The sequence below is a fragment of the Tamandua tetradactyla genome, chromosome X (genome assembly GCF_023851605.1).
Source record: "Tamandua tetradactyla isolate mTamTet1 chromosome X, mTamTet1.pri, whole genome shotgun sequence".
NCBI lineage: Eukaryota > Metazoa > Chordata > Mammalia > Pilosa > Myrmecophagidae > Tamandua > Tamandua tetradactyla.
In genome coordinates, this window is record NC_135353.1 from 115,686,964 (window position 1) to 115,709,042 (window position 22,079).

Sequence of the window (22,079 nt, forward strand, 5' to 3'; positions counted from 1 at the left end):
TATTCGGTGAAAGAATGAGAGGATAAATGGTTACCTTCGACTAACTTTCGTAGAGTTCTTTATCTCTTTACTGGATAATTTATATCCACTTGACAACATACTAGTATCTTTATGTTACTCACCTCCCCTCTAATTGTCGACGACTGTGTAGTTCGTGCTTCTTTTTTCCAGAGTTTTCTTTCTACACATCTATAATACCTCACTCCCCAGTGATTTCCTGACTCACTCCGATCTGACTTTTATCCCTGTCATTCCACTTAAATTTTTGCTTGTCAAGTTATCTCTATTCCTAAGTCCAAGGAACATTTCTCTGCTTCTTTTTTAAGTACACGTGAATATATGAATATATTCTGATTGCAAAAAAAAGAAAATAAAAATAAAAATTACCAAAATATAGAAAATAAAAAGCAAAAGCCCCCCCCCTTCATGCATTCAACATTCCTTGCCAAAAAACCCATCACTATCATCAGTTCGCTGTCTCCTTCTGGAACTTTCAATGCACCTTTTTTTTTTTTTTAACTTTGTTTATTGTATAGTAAAACATATGTACAAAGCAAAGAAATAAAGAAGCGATAGTTTTCAAAATACTCTTCAACAAGTAGTTACAGGACACATCCCAGTGTATGTCATGGGCTAACATATGATCCTCTCAGATATTTCCTTCTAGCTGCTCCAGGATATGAGAAGCTAGAGGGCTTAAATATTTTTTTATCATCACAGTCGACTTATTTTCCTTCTTTTTTTGTGTGTGTGAAAAATAACATGTATACGAAAAAGCTATAAATTTCAAAGCGCAGCACCACAATTAGTTGTAGAACATATTTCAGAGTTTGACATGGGTTACAATTCCACAATTTTAGGTTTTAACTTCTAACTGCTCTAAAATACTGGAGACTCAAAAAGCTAAATATAGAATTGCCATATGACCTGGCAATACCGTTGTTAGGTATCTACTCAGAGGACATGAGGGCAAGGACACAAATGGACATTTGCACACCAGTGTTTATAGCAGCATTGTTTACAACTGTGAAGAGATGGAAACAGCCAAAATGTCCATCAACAGGCGAGTGGCTAAACAAACTTTGGTATATACATACGATGAAATATTATGCAGCTGTAAGACAAAATAAAGTTATGAAGTATGTAACAACATGGATAGACCTTAAGGACATTATGCTGAGTGAGATTAGCCAGAAACAAAAGGACAGATACTGTATGGTCTCACTGATATGAACTGACATTAGTGAATAAACTTGGAGAATTTCATTGGTAGCAGAGACCATCAGGAGATAGAAATAGGGTAAGATATTGGGTAATTGGAGCTGAAGGGATATAGGTTGTGCAACAGGACTGGTTGTAAAATCTCAGAAATGGATAGCACAATACTATCTAACTGTAATACAATTATGTTAAAACACTGAAGCTGAATGTGAGAATGATAGAGGGAGGAGGGCTGGGAGCACAAATGAAATCAGAAAGAAAGGCAGACGATAAAGACTGAGATGGTATAACCTAGGAATACCTAGAGTGTATAATGATAGTGACTAAATGTGTAAATTTAAAAAATGTTTTTGCATGAGGAAGAACAAAGAAATGTCATTACTGCAGGGTGTTGAAATACATGGTAATTAATATTTTAAAATTTTACCTTGTGTGTGAGACTAAAGCAAAAATGTTTGTTATAAAATTCATGTTCTGACTAGTACATTTCCTAATATAACTTATGTAGACAGCTTAATTGAATACCATAAGTACATGGAACCTTGAGTAGGGCATGAGATTTTGTTAGATTGTCCAGAGTGATACCCCAATAAATCCCAGAGTGATTTGAACAGTGAATAAAAAAGTATTTGCAAAGTCCCCTTCCGGGAATGGTGAGAAAGGTGGAAAATTCAACTTCTCCAAGTTGAGTTTTTGATATTCTCACAAGCAGTGGGGACAACCAAAGCAATAGGCTGAGCCCCCAGTGTTCGGGTTGTTCATATGAAACTTAACACCACAAAGGATAGGTCAAGCCTACTTAAAATTAGGCCTAAGAGTCACCCCCAAGAGAATCTCTTTTGTTGCTCAGATGTGGCCTCTCTCTCTCCAACCAACACAATAAGCAAAATCACTGCCTTCCCCCTGTCTACATGGAACATGACTCCCAGGGATGTGGACCTTCTGGCAACGTGGTACAGAAATCCTAGATTGAGCTGAGACTCAGCATCAAGGGATTGGGAAAACCCCTAGAATGAGCTGAGACTCAGCATCAAGGAATTGAGAAAATCTTCTCGACCAAAAGGGGGAAGAGTGAAATGAGACAAAATAAAGTGTCAGTGGCTGAGAGATTCCAAACAGAGTTGAGAGGTTATCCTGGAGGTTATTGTTATGCATTAAATAGATATCACCTTGTTAGTCAAGATGTAATAGAGAGGCTGGAGGCAACTGCCTGAAAATGTAGAGCTGTGTTCCAGTAGCCTTGTTTCTTGAAGATGATTGTATAATGATACAGGTTTCACAGTGTGACTGTGTGATTATGAAAACCTTGTGTCTGATGCTCCTTTTATCTACCTTATCAACAGATGAGTAAAACATGAAATACAAATAAATAATAGGGGGAATAAATGTTAAAATAAATTTAGATTGAAATGCTAGTGATCAATGAAAGGGAGGAGTAAGGGGTATTGTATGTATGAATTTTTCTGTTGTCTTTTTATTTCTTTTTCTGAATTAATGCAAATATTCTAAGAAATGATCATGATGAATATGCAACTATGTGATGATATTGTGAATTACTGATTATATATGTAGAACGGAATGATAAAAAAAAATCCTAAAAAATAAAATACTGGAGATTAAAACATATCAATTTAATGATTCAGCATTCATACTCATTTGTTAAATCATATCATCTCTGTATACCTCGTTTTGTTGTTAAATGATATTAGCTTCATAAAATGAGTTACAGTTCCTTTTTCCTCGCTTTTTTTTAGAAAAGTTTGAGCAGGATTGGTGTTAGTTCTTTATGGAATGTTTGATAAAATTCTTCTGTGAAGTCATCTTGGCACTGGGCTTTTCTTTGTAGGAAGATTTTTGATGACTGATTGAATCTCTTTACTTGTGATTGGTTTGTTGAGATCTTCTGTTTTCTTCCTGAGTCACTGTAGCTTGTTTATGTGTCTCCAGGAATTTTTCCGTTTCATCTAAGTTGTCTAGTTTGTTGGCATATAGTTGTTCATAGTATCCTCTTATGATTTCTTTATTTTTTCAGGGTCTATGGTAATGTACCCCTTCTCATTTCCAATTTTGTTCATTTGCATCCTCTCTCTTTTTTCTTTGTCAGTCTTGCTAGTGGCCCATCAATTTTATTGATTTTCTCAAAGAACCAACTTTTGGTTTTATTGATTCTTTCTATTGTTGTTTTGTTCTACCATTCATTGAAGTCTGCTTTAATCTTTGTTATTTATCTTCTGTTTGCTTTGGGGTTAGTTTGCTGTTCTTTCCCAAGTTCCTCCAGGTGTGCTAAGTCCTCGATTTTTGCTCTTTCTTGTCATTTAATATAGTCATTTAGGGAAGTAAATTTCCCTCTCAACACAGCCTTTGCCACATCTCATAAGCTCTGATAAATTGTATTTTCATTTTCATTCATCTCCTGATAGCCTTCTTAGCAATTTCTTCTTTGACCCACTAGTTGTTTAAGCACGTGTTGTTTGATGTCCATATATTTGTGAATGTTCTCATTCTTTGGTGGTATTGAGATCCAGCTTCATCCCATTGTAATCAGAAAAAGTACTTTGAATAATCTTAATATTTTTAAATTTATAAAGACCTGTTTTGTACCCCAGCATATGATGTATCCTGGAGAATGTTCCATGAGCACTAGAGAAAAATGTATATCCTTATGCTTTGGGGTGCAATGACCTATATATGTCTGTTAGGTCTAATTCATTTATCAAGTGTTTAACTTCCGTATTTCCTTGTTGATCTTCTGTCTCGTTGTTCTGTCTATAGAGGAGAGTGGTGTTTTGAAGTCTCCAAGTATTATTTTTGAAGCATCTATTGCTTCCTTCAGTTTTGCCAATGTCTGCCTCATGTACTTTGGAGCTCCTTGATTGGGAGCTCCAAAACATTTATGATTGTTTTATCTTCTTGGTGAATTGACCCTTTTAATTAATATATAGTGTCCTTCTTTGTCTCTTATGATGTCTTTACATTTAAATCTGGCCTCATTTTTTACTGTATAGTATAACATCTATACAAACCAAAGAAATAAAAAAGCAATAATTTTCAACGCATTCTTCAAAAAGTGTTTACAGGATAGATCCCAGAGTTTGTCATGGGCTACCATACGGTCCTCTCATTTTTTCCTAGCTACTCCAGAATATAGGAGGCAAGAGGGCTTAAATACTTTCTTATCATCACAATTGACTTTTTTTCCTTCTTTTTTGGGGGGAACAATAACATACGTACAAAAAAGCTGTAAATTTCCAAGCACAGCACCACAATTAGTTGTAGGACATGTTTCAGACTTTGACATGTGTTACAGTTTCTAAAATACTGGAGACTAAAAGAGATATGAATTTAATGATTCAGCATTCTTATTCATTTGTTAAGTCCTATCTTCTATGTATAATTCCACCATCACCTTTGAGATCTTTCCATACCTCTCTTTGGGATTATTTGGGCTATAGCAATTCTAAATTTTTGATATTGGAAGGGTCTGTCAGTAATATGGCGTAAGGAGATGAAACTATCTGATGTTCTGGAGAGGCTGGGCTAGGTTTCACGGCCTGTTTTTTTAAACTTGTTACTTTGAAATAATTTCAAATTTACAAGACAGTTGCAAAAATAATACAAAATCTATACAGAGAACTCTATAACCCCACCCCCACTCCCCAGATCCACCAATTTTAATATTTTGCCACGTTTGCTGTATCATTCCATCATTTATCTATATCTATATTCTGAATGTTTGAGAGCTGGTTGTATGTATTCCTGAATACATAATACTTCCATCTATATTTCATGTGAGCAATGATATTTACTTATGTAATAATCTTAAGTGCAGTTACCAAGTTCAAGAAATATAATTTTGATATAAAGCTTAACTTTCTATATTCCAGTTTTTCATATGTCCCAGTGATGTCATTTTTAGCCTTTTCTCTTCCATTCTTAGATCACCTTATGTGCTACATTTAGTTGTCATTAATCTTTATTTTATTTTTTTAAATTGTGGAAACATATGTATAGCAAGTCTTTCCATCCCAGCCCCTCCCAAGCATACCATTCAGTGGGATTAATCACATTCACAACATTGCAGTATCCTCCCCATCATGGATTACTAGAACTTTCCCTTCACCTTAAGCAGAAACTATATGTTCATTTTACACTGACTCCCTATTATGCCTTCTCCCCACCCCCGTTAGTATGTACTTTATTTTTTCCCTCTGTGAGTTTGTATATTCTCTCATATTTTCTTTGTGGCTACCATGGGGCCTAAATTTAACATCCTATATCTATAAGAATCTTATTTGACTTGATACCAACTTAACTGGTATACTTAATGGTATGCACAAACTATGTTCCTATACCCTTCTTTCCCCCTTCCTTTATGCAGTTCTTATGAGTCCAGAAGCACTGATTCATCATTACATATTATGCATTTGCCTTTTATTGCTTGTAGGAAGTAAAAAATAGTTACAAATCAAAAATGCAGTAGTACTTGTATTTATATCTACCCATGTCGTGTTTGTTGGAGAGCTATGTTTCTTCATGAGGCTTCCATCAGTTGTCTAGGGTCTTTTTTTTTTTGGTATGCTGTATGGTGTGGTTGCATTTCATTATTTTTCCACGAGTATCCTGTTATTGCAGCGGAATTTGTTGAATTTCCGTTTGTTTGGTTTTTGTTTGTTTGGTTTTTTTGGGGAAGTACATGGACCAGTAATTAGGGTCGTTTTCTTTTCAACCTGCAGAACTCCCCTTAGCATTTCTTTGTAGGGCCTATCTAGTGGTGACAGCTTTTGTTTATCTCATAATATCTTAATGTGTCCCTTGTTTTTGAAAAACGATTTTGCCAAACATAGAATTCTTGGTTGGCATTTTTTTGCTTTCAGGATTTTAAATTTGTCATCCCATCGCCTTTGTGCCTCCGTGGCTTCTGATGGGAAATCCGCACTTAATCTTACTGAGGCCTCCTTGGGTGTGACATGTTCCTTCTCTAGCAGCTTTCATAATTCTCTCCTTATCTTTGTCATTCAGCAGTTTGATTATAACATGGCATGGTCGTAGTCTATTTGGAGTTTTTTGAGCTTCTTGGATGTGTATACTAATGTCTTCCATTAAATTTGGGAAGCTTTTAGCCACTATTTCTTTGAATATTCTCTCTGCTCCTTTCTTTTCTCCTCTGGGAATCTCAGAGTGCTTGTATTGTTATGCTTGATGGTGCCCCACAGGTTCCTCAGGCTCTGTTTACTTTTCTTCATTCTTTCTACTCCTCAGAATGGATTATTTCAATTGTCTTGCCTTCAGGTTCTTGGATTTTTTCTTCTGCCAGCTACAATTTGCTGTTGAATCCCTCTAGGGAATTTTTAACTTGGTACTATGGTCTTCAGCTCTGTTTGGTTCCTTTCCATAACTGTCATCTCCATATTGATACTCTCTTTGTGTTCATTTATTGTTTTTCTGATTTCCTTCTGTTATTTGTCCATATTTTCCTTTAGCTCTTTAAGCATATTTAGGTCTATTGTTTTAAAGTCTTTGTATGGAATTTCCCAGCTCAGTCTGATTATCATTGATGGTTTGTTTCTTATGTTTTAATCTTCTCCTCAGCCTGAGTCATCCTTTCCTGTTCCTTTGTATGTTTTATAATATTTTGTTGTAACTTGGCCATTTTGGTATTTTGTGTTGCTGGAGTTTAGAGTCTGTGGCCGTCCTTAGGCTTGTATGCAGCTAGTGTTATGACAGAGCTTTCCTTGAATGCTGGGAGCTAACAGTTTAAAAAAAAATGCAGGAAGGGAAAAATGGAAAACACCTTTCCCAGCCTTTGAAGATTGGCCTCTGTGAGTGCTCTCCTCCTTGGTCTATCCATACAGTTAGTTTGAAGAATAGCTTCAGGCCAAAGCATGGGAACCTCCTTGGGCCTTTCTGTTTATGTGGCTTGTTTTGTGGCTTGTGCTTTGGCCCTAAGAAAGTTTTACTCCCTATGAATGTCCCCTCTTCTCTAGGAAAGTTTCTTTATGGTCCTGGCACTGCAGTGTATGTCCTACAGCTAGCAATCCCTTGCCCCAGGCACATCCTTGACATATCCTACTGTATTCTGTAGGACAGCACACTCAGGGCAAGTTCAGGGACAACAAAGTCCCTTAGGCCACCACCACAGATTGGGCCAGACTTACTTGTTCCCAGTATGTGGAAGAGGGTTACTCTGCTCCCTCTGGAACCAGGACCAGGCATTCTGACTGGGTCAACTCCAAGCAGACTTGTTGTGGGGAAGGAGGGGTTGTAGCCAAGGTGCCACGAGTTTCATTGCTTTTTCTTTATTAATATTTTAATTTTTTAAATATGTAACAAACACATTCTTAACATATGATCATTCCTTTCTACATATATGATCTGTAATTCACAATATCATCACATAATTGCATGTTCATCACCATGATCATTTCTTAGAACATTTGCATCAATTCAGAAAAAGAAATAAAAAGAAAACAGGAAAAATTTATGTATACCATTCCCCTTACCCCTCCCTTTCATTGATCACTAGCATTTCAATCTACTAAATTTATTTTAACATTTGTTCCCCCTATTATTTATTTTTATTCCATATGTTTTACTCATCTGTCAGTAAGGTATATAAAAGGAGCATCAGACACAAGATTTTCACAATCACACAGTCACATCGCAAAAGCTCTATCATTATACAATCATCTTCAAGAAACATGGTTACTGGAACACAGCTCTGTGTTGTCAGGCAGTTCCTTCCAGCCTCTCCATTACACCTTAACTAGCAAAGTGATACTTATTTAATGTGAAGAATAACCTCCAGGATAACCTCTTGACTGTTTGGAATCTCTCAGCCATTGACACTCTATTTTGTCTCATTTCACTCTTTCCCCTTTTGGTCGAGAAGTTTCTCAATCCCTTGATGCTGAGTCCCAGCTCATTCTAAGATTTCTGTCTGACATTGCCAGGAAAGTCCACACCCCTGGGAGTCATGTCCCATGTAGACAGGGGGAAGGCAATGAGTTTGTCAGCTGCTTTTTAAAAAGTAGCCTTTTTCTTGATTTGGCAATCACACTATTCCTGCAGTACTTTAACTGTTTCTGGACTTCGAGAAAGATGTTTCCATTAGTTCTTGCTGGTTCTTCAAAGCTTTTCTGGGTAAGAAGAAGCCCTGAAGCACCTTATTCCACCATCTTGATTGAGGCAGGGTCTCTCTTTGACCTCATTTTGACATTTGACACAGTTACTCGCTTCTGCCTTTTTGTCTTTTATGATCCTCATGATTAACTAAAACTAGTTCTGCACCTACCTCAGTAGCCTCCCCTTTGCTAGCTTCTCCTCCTTTGCATTGTCTTTAAAATCTGGATCAAATGAACTGTTCGGGACCTTCTTCGTTCCTTTTCTGTAGTAGGCAGTCATCTCCAGACCCATGACTTCAAATCCTGTCCATATGCTGACAATCATAGATTTTATTCTCAGTGTAATTTTATTTCCTGAACCACATGTTGCAATTATTTGCATGCCTATCATGTGAAAGATTCTATGCTAGGTGCTGGGAGCTTAACATTGTAGAAAATCAAACCTGTATTTATAATTGATATTTGTTATGAAAGAAGTAGGGTACCATAATAGAAAAATAATAGAACCAGCTTTAGGTGGGTGGCCGTGAGAAGTCTCTCTAGGTCTCAGTTTAAATGTCCACTCCTCAATTGGAATTAGCTGTGGAAATAGTAGGAGTGTGGGGCACAAGATTCCAAAGGGAATAGCAAGTGTAAAGGCCTGGAGACCAGAAAGAATTTAATGTTTCTTTAACTAAATGAAAACACCAGTATGATCGTACAGAGAGAAGAGATCGGACAGAATGCCAGGGGCCAAATCATACCAGAGCCCTGTAGGTCATGGTTAGAGGTTGGATATAATTCTAGGGAAACTGTTGAAAGGTATTAAGCAGGAAGTAACATAATCTGATTTATGTTTTAAGAAGATTACTTTTGCTGCTCTCTGGAGGATGGACTGGATGAATGTGAGTGTGGAAATAGGGAGATAAGTTATCCCTGTTTCATAGTGAGGAAACAGGCTGATTTGTCCACGGTTATATATAGTGTGTTAGTGATATAATAGAAGGTCTAACCTGAATTTCCTGATTCTGAGTTTATATTATAATCTGGTGCTTTTCAAACTTTACTGATGAATCATCCAAGGATCTTATTAAAATGTACATTTTATTTTCAGCTCTGGGTTAGGCCAGAGATTCTGCATTTTTAATAACTCCCGAGTGATGTTAGTGCTGTTAATCCTTGAGCCACACTTGGAATTTGTAAGGCTAGTCGAAACCACTATCTTCAATTGCTATTGAGCCAGGTATAGGAACTGTAGGTGTGCTCTGCCCTTAAGCTGATTCATTGTGGAAAGTCATTATTTCTAAGTTTGATTACTGGAGGTAATTATTACAGAATGGATCACTCTTTAAAGAGTTATTTCCTTCAATATATTTTAGTTGTAGGCACCTGGACTTGATTTAAACCCTGCAAAACCAGGATTCAAACCTCAAAGGTAAGTGGAATCCATCAGGGGAATGAGATAAGCATAAAGGAATGGTCATAATATATGTTTATATATGATATATGTATTAATTTTAGGAAGAAGTATTTATTTCACATAGAGGTTGCTTGCTGCTCAGAGTTATGGTTCTGACCAAAGGCAGCAGGCCATTTACAGGGATTTGTTTAGAACTAACTTCTTTTTTTTTCAATGTAATGGGACTATCATCTGTTTAACATCTAAAATTTAGGTAAAACTCTTTCCTTAGATACTCTTCCCATCATTAGTGAGATTGACATCTCAAGCTTCTCACCTTCTCCACCTTCCTGTCTTGGAATAATTTTTGGAACAATAGCATTCAACAGGGTAGAGTATCTTTCCCAAATTTATAATTTATTGTAGTAATAAAACTGGTAAATAGAGTGAACATGTTATTAAATTTGGATTTAGAATCAAGCCTCGGTTTTCTTATCTGTAAATGGGGACAGCATGGCTGGAGTGGTGATTATATGAAAGAATATATCTGAAATGTGTTCTTTAGAATTCTCAATTTGGCATGTGCCCCTTGAAAAAGGTTCTGTGCCCAAATAAACTAGAATTATTTTATCTAAGATTTCTCACTGTCATTAATAATGTTAATCAGCATGTGATTGTAGTAGAAGAAGGAAAATTCCATTTGTAACATTTCCCAAATTACTGGATCCTTGCCTGCCTTCATGGAGCAAGATATTCTAACATACATTGTAAAATACCAGTTTAAATATTATCTGGCTTATAATGGGCAGTTATTCTCCCCTTCCACTGTGGAACCAACTTAGAAATATAATAATAACTAGGAACAAAACAACTTCTTTTTAATTTTCTTAATTGAAGTCTCAGGGACAGTGATATCTGTGGGTTTTTTAAACTATATTGCAATTTTTCTTGCAGCAGAATTGTAGAAACCAGGTCAGCATTGTACTTGTACTTGTTATGGAGGCGTTGGTGTGTTTTTGTTTGTTTTTTCAGGGTATTCATCACCTGAACCTTTTTTTTTTTTTTTTTTTTTTTTTTTTGTTTGCTGTATGGTGGGGGTCACATTTCATTCTTTTTTCCATGTGAGTATCCCGTTATTGCAGCACCATTTGTTGAGGTTTTTTTTGCGGGGGTGGGGGGTGGAGGTGGGGGCAATGCATGGGCCAGAAATTGAACCTGTGTCTCCCGCATGACAGGCAAGAGTTCTACCACTGAATTACCCTTGTACTCCCTTATCACCTGAACCTTTTAATGAAAAGTTTGGAAACTGAACACTACAGAAAAGGAAAACAGCACTTGCTCTCCTAGAACCTTGGCAGTTAAGCTTTGGCATATGGTCTAAACTTGAGCCTATGATCTAAACTTGTCCAATCAGATGTTAACACTAGGGACTAGAGTCTAGAGCCACTGATGCAAATAACCCAAAACAGTTGAGAAATCATTCTGCCACAAGCAGTAGCTTCTAGGCATCTAGAGTCCGGTTGCAGTGGCAGCAGAGATACCCCAAGTTGTTTCTGTGGATGATTCATGGCTGCAGTTCCAGGTGACTAGCTTCCATGGTTCTGAGTGTGAGCCTCTAGCCTTCTGTCAATACCGCAAGTTACCAGATAACCTTTTTCTATTTTCTTTAGCCAGAATCTTTCTGTTCATAGCCCAGACCCTGACTGGTATGGAATCCTATGTCAAAACATCTTTAGCTAAAGTGAGATACTTGTGTGACGATTTACCAGTGACCTCATCTGTATTTTTTTTAAACCAGCAAAATGGTCTAATTAGTTTCAGTGGTCTTGTTTTGGAGGATTATTTTTTCTGTTGAGTTTTGAGAGTTCTTTATTCTAGTTACTAGTCGTTTTTTTTGGATGTATGGTTTGCAGAGCAAAAGTTTTTGATTTTGCTGAAATATGTTTATTAAATTTTCTTTTTACTGTTTGTGTAATTGGTGTCAAGTCTAAAAATTACTCTTTGCCTAGACTAGATCTTGAAGATTTTCTGTGTTTCTTTCTAAAATGTTTTATAGTTTTACATTTTACATTTAAGTCCACAATTCATTTTGAGTTAATTTTATATAGGGTTTGAAACTTAGATCAATGTTTATTTTCTTTTTTCCTATGCATGTCCACTTGTTCTGGCACCATTTGTTGAAAAGACTGTCCTTCCTCAGTTGGTTTTTCACTTTTGTGAAAAATCAGTTAGACAGACTTGCATGGGTGTATTTCTGGGTTCTCTATTCTGTTCCATTGAGCTGTTTCTTTCCTGCCAGTACTACACAGTCTTGGTTACTATAGCTATATAATAAATCTTGAAATTGAAGCATTTCCCTCCCTCTTTATTCTTATTTTTCAAAATTGTTCTAGCTGCTGTAATTCCTTTGCCATTCCATATAAATTTTAATAATCTCATCTATATTTACAAAAAATCTTGCTGGGATTTGGAAAGGAATTATATTAAACCTTTATCAAGTTAAGGAGAACTAACATCTTTATTGTGTTGTGCTAAAATCCGTGAACACAGTATGTCTCTCCATTTATGTAGATCCTTTTTGATTAGTTTTTAAATAGATTTTATTTTTTAGGGCAGTTTTAGGTTTATAGAAAAGTTGTACAGAAAGTAAAGTCCATGGTTTACATTAGAATTCACTCTCTTTTGCACAGTTCTATGGGTTTTAACAAATGCCGTAATACCATGTATCTACCCTTATAGTATCTTTCAGAATAAGGATACTTTCACAGCCCTAAAAAATCCCTGTGTTCCCCTATTCATCCCTGACCCCTGGCAATCATTGATCTTTTTACTGTCTCTATAATTTACCTTTTCCAGTGTCATATAGTTGGAATCATACAGTACATAGCCTTTTCTGACTGGCTTTTTTCATGTAGCAATATGCTAATATGTTCTTCCCTGCCTTTTTGTAGCTTGGTAACTCGTTTCTTTTTATTGCTGAATAATACTCCATTGTGTAGATGTACCACAATTTGTTTATTCATTCATTTATTGAAGGACATCTGGTTGTTTCCAGTTTGGGCAATTATAAATAATGCTGCTATAAACATTCGTATGCAGGTTTTTGTTTGGACAGAGTTGTTGTTACCATGTTCTCATGGTAAAGCCTATGTTTAGCTTTGTAGGAAACTACCAGACGTCTTTCACCGTGGCTGTACTACGGTACAGTCCCATCAGCAATAAATGGAAGTTTTGTTTCTCTGCATCCTCACCAGTTTTTGGTATTGTCACTGATTTGGATATTAGCCCTTCTAATACATGTGTAGTGGTAGTTGTTTTAATTTGTAGTTCCCTAATGACATGAAGTTGAGCCATATTTTCATAGGCTTATTTGCCATCTGTATGTCTTCTTTGGTTAGCTACCTGTTCAGATCATTTACCCACTTTGTAAGTGGGTTGTTTTCTTGTTATTATTTTAAAAGTTATTTGTATATTTTGGATACAAGTCCTTTTATCATATAATCCATTTTGCAAATATTTTGTCCTTATCTGTGACTTATGTTTTCATTTTTAATTATTTGTTTTTAGAATAACATGTACAGGACATGTTTTGTTAGAGTCACACTCCTAAGTATATTTTTTTAGTATTTGTAAATGATGCTGTATTTTAAATTTTGGATTCCACTATGGATTCTAATATGTAGAAATATGATTGATTTTTTTATATTTATCTTGTATCCTACAGCTCTGCTGAGCTCTTTTCAGTTTTAGGAGGTTTTATTTGTAGAGTCTTGGGATAGTCTAAGTAGGCAGTCCTTTGTCATGTACAAATAGTAACAGTTTTACTTCTTCCTTTCCAATCTGTATGCCTGTTGTTTCCTTATTGCAGTGACTTGAACTTTCAGCACTATGTGGAATGAGTGGTGAGAGTAGACATCCTGGTCTTGTCCCTTGTCCCTGATGTTACAGGGAAAGCATTCAGTTATCTGGATTATATGGTATGGAATCTAACTGCAGCCACGGTAGAGTTTTGTGAGAAGGGGAGAGAAGATTGAGAATAAGTGACAAATACCTCAGCTTATAGTTTACACTGTAATGATCAGATTGGTTGCCATATTTTAGGTATTTTGAGGTTTTTGACAGCAGGCATTTTGTTAATTTTGCATTAGAGGTAATTTTTTTTAAGCCGGATGGAATCGCATACCTTAATTGTTAACCATAGAAGGAATCCATCTTTTTTCCTCAGGAATAGTCTCTACAGAAACATTTTAGAGCATGTTCTGGATTTTTTTTCATCAACTCTTCTCAAACGCCTATTGGTTTAATGTATGTGGGCCATGGTACTGAGTGTGTTAGACTAAAATCCAGGCCAGAAGCTGCCTAAAATATGCAGTAAACATTATTTGCAGAATTTTTGGTATGTAAAAAACCTGCAGTCCATCTCCACTTCTACCTCTGTGCATGTGTCCTAGTTACTAATGGGAGAAGCCTTTATTTCTTCCTATGCCTTGGCCAGGATATCTCAGAGGACTAAATATGCCATGAGAGGTCATCTAGGATTGTACCATGGGTCTGATCAAGTTGTTGCTCACTGTTGAACCCTCTAAATTACATGGCCTTAGTAAAGTGAATCTATACCTTGTTATCTAATCTTTTTAAAACTATTGTGTTGTCTCTGTTCTTATGACACAATTTATATATTTTTTATTGGTAAAACAGTAACAGATACAGAGATGCATAGATAAAACAAAATCATGCATAATACTTTTGGTCAGCAATGAACATTTTGATGCATAACCCTTCAAAGTTGTTTTCTTTAAACACTTTACCATAATGGGTTTATAGTGTACATTCTTGTGTTGTACCCTTTTAAAAATTTTTGCCATGAACAGTTTTGTGTCATTATAGTTGCCACAATATTTTAAACAGTTGACTAATACTCCATTTTTAACCAATCCTATTTTGGACATTTGGTCTTTCCTGATTTTTCACTATTGTAAATGATCATGCAGTTTGTATTCTTATAGTTAAATATTTGTGTACATTCTTAGGATTTTCTTTGGATAAATTCCTATAAGTGGAATTAAGTTTTCCAGAAAACTGAGGTACTATGGTGAGTTTTTCCATTCTGAGCTGTGTTATAAACATTGTAATCTTTCATTTTCAGTTATGAGTTTTGGTTGTTTGTTTAAAAAAAAATGGCTAGTTTAATTTTGACTTAATTTGGTGCAGGCTTGTACAACATATGGGTGTGGGCCAGTTTTATCTGAAGAGATTCTATACCTTCCCAACCTCATAGCTGTGCCTCTGAGTTGGCATGGCATTATAACTCCAGAATTTTTACTGTAAGCATTTTGCATGTTCTTCATTCTCTGTTGTCTTTGTTGAAGCATGTAGAGATCAAGATTGCAATTAAAGTTCTTTTGGGACTTTTCTTTTCAGATCATAAAGCAGAAAATCGAAAACATGAAAGTAGACAGGACTAAACTGAAAAAGACACCTACTGAAGCTGTAAGTATCCAAAAGTTTGTTCTATCTTTTCCTCATTTCAGAAATGTTTTTGTGATTAGTTCACCCACATTAATCTTCCAAATACAACATTATTCATATATACAAAGTGCAGTTGAAATAACAACTTGTCTTGAAACAATCAGGTTTTCTTTTGAACTTCTAAGTGAATAGCTTAGTGAATAATGTAAAGTGAATACTAAACAGTTCTTTGTAGCTGCTGTTCCTATGGATTGAAAGACAGTATGGTATATGGAAAGAGCAAATGTGGATTAAATTTCTGGCTGTAGCTTGGAATCTTTCTCAGTTTTCTTTTCTAGGAAAAGAAAGTAATAGATAACACCTTTCTTACCAGTTTTCTTGTGAAACTAGTGCTTTCTTTTATACTTATTTTTAATCATACGTGAGCTTATTCTGTGCATTGGGTTTTGGGTAGCTATGTCAGTTGATCCTATGTTAACCCTGGAATTCCCAGCTTCAGTCCAATATTCCATCAGCTAGATTGAACTGCATTCTGAGGTTAAGGAAATAGTCCTTTATTATAACAATCCTGTAGACCCCATGTGCTATATATAGTTCATGAAGCATAAGCTTTAGAATTAGACATAGGTTTGAATCATACTACATTTTTATCTGTTAATTAACTTGCCTGGTTTCCACAGTTATAAAGGAGGGATGATAAGTAAGACTACGCAATTACTTAGCGTAGTATTTGGCACAAAATAAATTCATTCATTTTCTAAATACAGGCCACTTGTTTTTTTTTTAATTTAACTATCTGGCAAGTAGTTATGTTTTTTTTTTCATCTGTAATTTCATCACCCAGGGATAACTGCTATTAATGCTTTGTTGTAGTTCTTCCAGTTGTTTAAAAAATTACTGCATATGCACACATTAAGGTTTTAATACACACATACAAGTTCTTTCCTTTTCACTCAGCATTATATGGGGAAAATTTTCCTTTATCATAACATTTTCTCTGAAACCATGATATTTAGTGGCTAAGTGATAATTCATTATGGCTTTTACTATAATATAAAAAAGAAAACTCTGGTCAACAGCATGGTGGTATAAGACACCCTGGAAAAGTCTCCCCTCAGGATCAGCTAATAATAAGACAAATCTCACTTGCTTGGAACTGTGGGGGTACAATAGAGACTGGAAAAGGACTCTACAAATGCTGAATCTGTGAAAAAGAGGAAAAAACAACAAAACAAAATTAGGCGGGAAATTTATGTTCCAGGCCAGCACAGCTTTGATCCAACCTGCTGCGGTTGCAGATCATAGAGCCACTCATACCAGCGAATTAGAGCCCCACACATATCCAAGCACAAGTACCTAAGCCCACAGAGACCCAGGGCTGAACACAAGTGATTGAGGAGTGACATAAAAAGTGGCCCCAAGGGGGATAAAAAAAAACTGCGGCAGAACTGTTGGCAAGAGGTATGCACACTCAATCCCATCTATCTTTGCTGGACCGCCTAAATGCAAAGCAGACCTTTCTGGGTTGACCCCACCTTGCTCCCTGGAGTGGGATAACCTAACGGGAAAGAAGCCTTAGAAAGAAAAGCCTCATGGAAAAAAAAAAGTAGACGGGGGTGGGGAAGAGACTGAACCACTGTAAGATAGGACAGAACTGAAGAGGATAATGGAAAGGGTGCACTGAGTAAGGAAGAGAATTTAAACAGAGTAGGAGTGAGGGAGAAAATTCTGCAGAAAAAGAAACAAAAATTAAGATTCCTGGAGAATGAAGAGAGGAAAGGAAGCTTTCTCCTGGAGGTGAAACAATCACACAAAAAGTGCAATCTTAAAAAGTATTCTGTATAACCAGGGCAGAAATTGGATAAGAAGAGCTGAGAAAATCTGACCAGTTAAAGGTAGGCTACTCTAAAGGTCCAGAATAAGTTGGACTGAGTGTTATTGAAGAGGCTTAACACAAATCAATCAATAGTAAAACCTTAGGTAAAAGAGTGAAACTGGCCTTCAGGAGTGTAACACATCAAAATAGATGCCCAGACATCAGCAAAAACTCAAAAGCCATACTAACAAAGGTATGGCTCGGTCAAGGGAACAAATTAAAACTTCAAAGGAGACACAGGATTTGGAACAAGTAATCAGAGAAGTTCAAACAAGTATCTTAAATCAATTCAAGGAAATGAAGGAAAATATGGATATATAGCTAAAGGATATTAAGACAATATATGAGCATAAAGAAGAATTCAAAAGTTTAAGAAGAAATACAACAGAAATTACAGGGAGATTAAAAATACTCTAGAGGCATACAACAGCATAGTTAAACAGACAGAAGGAAGAATTGGTGAACTAGAAGTCAGGACAATTGAAATCATACAGTCAGAAGAACAGATAGAGGAAAAATAGGGAAATTTTGAGGTCCAGCAGGTCAGGAGAAGGGAAAAGGGACAGAAGGAATATTTGAGAAAATTCTGGCTGAAAATGTCCCAACTCTTATGAAAGACGTAAATATACATATCCAAGAAGGGCAGCATATTCTAAACAGAATAAATCCTATTAGACCTACTCTGAGACATATGTCAAATGCCAAAAGATAGAGAATTCTGAAAGCAGCAAGAGAAAAGAGCAATTTGTCACATACAAGGGACCCTCAATAACAGTAAATGCTGATTTCTCATTGGAAACCACAGAAACAAAAAGGCATTTGTATGATATATTTAAGGTACTGAAAGAGAAGAACTGCCCCCAATTTTTTATCTGGTAAAACTATCTTTCAAAAATGAGAAGAGCTTAAAATATTCACAGATTATGTGGGATGAAACTATATATAAAGGGGTGAAGTGGAGGGATATGGTAGCATAAAATGTGTGTGTTATTTATGCTAATTTGGTATCTTTACAAATTAGTAGATTATAGGTGTAGGTTGTGTAAAGCAATCTCCAGGGTTGTGAGGAAAATATTTAAGAAATACACAGAAACAAATGATAATGAAATCAATCAGCTATACAGAAAAGGAGACTGCATTGAAGGAAAAGACAGACAACAAAGATGTGGCATATTAAAAAACTAAAGACAAAATGGTTGAAGTAAGTGCTGCCTTTAATTGAAAAGCAAAAAGACAACCTAGTGAAAAGGAGAAACAACCCAGTAAAAATATGGGCAAAAGACTTGAGTAGGCATTTCTCCAAAGAGGAAATACAAATGGCTAAAAAGCACATGAAAAGATGCTGAACATTATTAGCTGTTAGGGAAATGCAAATCAAAACCACAAATGAGGTACCATTTCACATCCGCATAAAGCCTACTATAAACAAAATAGAAAATTACAAATATTGGAGAGGATGTGGGAAAATAGCACTCATTTATTGCTGATGGGAATGTAAGATGGTACTACTGCTGTGGAAAATAGCTTGGTGGTTCCTAAGAAAACTAAGTATAGAATTAACATGACCAGGCAATTCCATTACTAGGTATATACTCAAAAGAATTAAAAGCAGGAACTAAAACAAACATTTACATGATGATTCATAGCGGCATTATTCACAATTACCAAAAGATGGAAGCAACCCAAGTGTCCATCAAATGATGAACATATAAACAAAATTTGTTATATACATGGAATATTCTTCAGCATTAGGAATGAAGTTCTAATTCATATGGGGCAGCATGGATAAACCTTGAAGACAACATGTTGAGTGAAATAAGCTAGAAACAAAAGGACAAATATTGTATGATCTCACGGATAGGTTACCAGGAACTGGGTTGGGGGTAGGAAATTAGTTAAAGCTTAAATTGTACAGAATTCCTATTTCAGTTGGCTGTAAAGTTTTGATAATGGATGGTAGTGATGGTAGCACAACATGGTGAATATAATTAACTGCACTGCATTATATATGTGAATGTCGTTAAAAGGCTTAATTTTATATCATACATATTAGAATAAAAGTTAAGAAAATAACAAGATAGGACTGTTCACAACCTAGTGAAGCCTATCATAGCTAAAGGTTCTTTCATGAATTATAACAAATGTACTACACTAATGCAAGGTGTTAATAATAGATGGGAACTGTGCATTTTATTTATTTTATGCATTTTTCTGTAAACCTATAACTTGTCTAACAAAGATAAGTTACTAATAAAATATATTTTTTTAAATGAGCCATAAATGTAAAAAGAGCACTTAGTTTACTTCAATTTTTGTTGTAACTCTGTGAGTTCGTATACACAAATGCTTATTTCATCTCTGATTCTTTTTTAAATAAGGGGGTTTTGTACTAATAATTCTACTAATGAGTAGAGAGATGCTGTCTTAAAATTTTTTGTGAATTTAATAGATGGTGGAAAAGGTGTTTTATTTTTCTAATTTGCATTACTTCAGTAGGTATGTTTTTCAAGTTTATTGGCCTTACATCAGTTGTTTGCTTGTGCCCTTCATTTTGCTATTGGAATGTCACTGGGTTTCTTATTCAATGCCATGCATTGATATTCATGTATCTGCTATAGATTGTTTCATTTGCTTTTTTTTTTTTTTTGTCTATTTTTGGCATCTGGAAGTTTTGAGAATGATGTAGTCAGATATTTTTAGACAATGAAGAGAGAGAGGAAACCTGCCTAAGAAATCACACAAATCAAAACAGATATCAATCAGTTTATCTGCTGATAAGTGAATAGAGAACCTAGAAAAGAAGCCTAGTGTACATGATAATAGAGGGATTAGAAATTAGTGGGGAAGGACAGTATTAGTCAAGAAACTGTGTTAGGACATTTGTTTGGCTTGTAAGGGGTAGGGACTGTTAAATATATTAAAGTAAGTTCTAGATAAATTAAAAGTCAAGTATTTTAAAAATAAATTATGAAAGAGAAGAAAATAGAGGTGAATATATTTACCTAGTCTTAGGTGAGGGTAGTCCTTCTAAGTATTATAAAGCAAAGAATGAAAACATAATAGAAAGAATGTTCAATTATATAAAAATGTAAAATACCATATTAAATTAAAAATGTACGGTAATAGTTGGGGAAAATATTTGTAGCCTGATGTAGTTAATATTTTTCATGTCTAGTTCACTAGGAGAGATGAATATCCATGGGGATACAGGATATTTCAAAAGAGAATAAAGCTAGTAAACTTTCAGAAAGATTCAACCTTGTAGGTAATCCAAGAAATGTACATATATTATATATATTTTTTTAACCTACAGGACTGTTAAGGATTTGTTCTTGTGGTTATATAGTATACAGATTCCTGGATCACAACATTTGCTAGCTGCTAACAAATTTCTTAGGATAAACTCCTAGTCATATAAATTTTAGGTTATTGACTATGTACAGTATTAAGGCTTGAAGATTTCGACAACAATGTACAAGAGTGCCAAGTTTCCCATACTGTGGTCAGTAGTAGCTATTTTAAGAAATGCTTTTGTTGATCATTTTGTATAATCAGTATCTGTACCAAGGATTTTTCGCCCTAAACTTGATACCTTTACTTGAGCAAATCATTATAAATGTCAGCATTTGGTATATAGCCACTGAACTTGCATATACTTTATTTTGTATTATCACAAGTAAAGAAAATTACACTCAGTTTGCATCGATAAAATAGCAGGGACAGCAGTATTCCTTTACCGTCTTTGCCCATGGTTATCCTGTTGTGCTGCAAACTCCAAGGTACATAGGGATCTTGATAGTTATTAAAAAGGAGAGCATTGTGCAGGTACATTTATTTGATGTCTTTATGCTAACTAGATCTTGTGAGGGGGAAATGCCAAGTACCCTAGATTGAACCCTATGAAAGTTAGAGGGCCTGTCACATGAGTAAAGTTTCTAGGGGTCCAGAGGTCTGGGGAATGTTGTAATATCCCTTCTAAAATGAGAGACAAGTTGCTGCACCTGTACCACAAAAAAAAAAGGAATGATATATGATGTGTACCTCTGAGGTTTGGGAGCCAACATACACCACACTTAAGCATACTGCTTTAACCCATTTACTGGAGTGTTCGTGAATTCTGCATCTAGAAAAGGCTCTAGAAACTCCAGGCTATGATACAAGCTGCCTTACTCCTTGGGCTTTAAGACCTAGAAGACTCAGGTGGTTGACTTAAATATCAGACAAAGTTGCAGTGTTTGCCTCTGACAAGTCCTATTAGAAGCATCATAGTTAAGAACCCTAGAGTTCTGGCTATGCTACCCTCTGCCAGTAATTATTCTACATCACAAAAGCATCTCCTGGCTAGCTGCTGAGCCTGGGTAAAGACAGAATGCCTGATGATAGATCACCAAGTGATTAGGACCCAAATGTTGGGTCCTAAAATTAATTGGATATTATTTAACCCCCAAGAATCATAAAATGGTATTTGTATAGCTGTGTTCCATTAGAAATTGAAGTGGCGTATATGCTACTGGGCCCACATAAGTTAGAAGGCACAAGTAAACTGCATGAGATCGGTTCAGACTCCCATAGTATCTGTTTTGACTGTTTCACCAACTCCCTTTCAACCTAAACTCATGACTTCAAGGGGAGGAGGGAAAAGTGCAGGCCTGGTTTATGGAAGGATTTTGTATTGAAGATTTTACACTTAATTATCATAAAAATTTGAGGTAGATGTTAATACTTACTTTACAGAGAGAAAAGGTTTAGGGCTTGGCTTAGAGGAACCCATCTACCTTTTGTAAGCCACTGTTACACCCCACATTCTGTTTTAGGTGCTGAAAATACATTTTTCCCACTTTAAGTTCCACAATAACATTGCTAGATATATAAATGGTATTAGTTCATTTTGCAAAAGAGAATACTAAGATTCAACCAACTAATTCCAAAGCCTGTACTCTTTATAATAATATGCTGCCTTATAATATTTGAGCTCCTGTTATGTGGAATAGCTTTAAAACATTTCTCTGAGGTA

The 22,079-nt window shown here is 35.6% G+C and overlaps 1 protein-coding gene across 27 annotated transcripts in view; it reads left to right on the forward strand.

Annotated features, from left to right (window-relative positions):
* Window positions 1-22,079, forward strand: part of HUWE1 (HECT, UBA and WWE domain containing E3 ubiquitin protein ligase 1) — a 172,318-nt gene that overhangs the window by 23,583 nt on the left and 126,656 nt on the right. For all 27 annotated transcript variants that reach the window (XM_077146786.1, XM_077146806.1, XM_077146803.1 and 24 more), the window contains one exon: window positions 15,142-15,210. In XM_077146786.1, coding sequence (XP_077002901.1) covers window positions 15,166-15,210 — 45 coding nt within the window. In that variant the 5' untranslated portion in view covers window positions 15,142-15,165. The remainder of the gene's footprint in view (window positions 1-15,141; window positions 15,211-22,079) is intronic.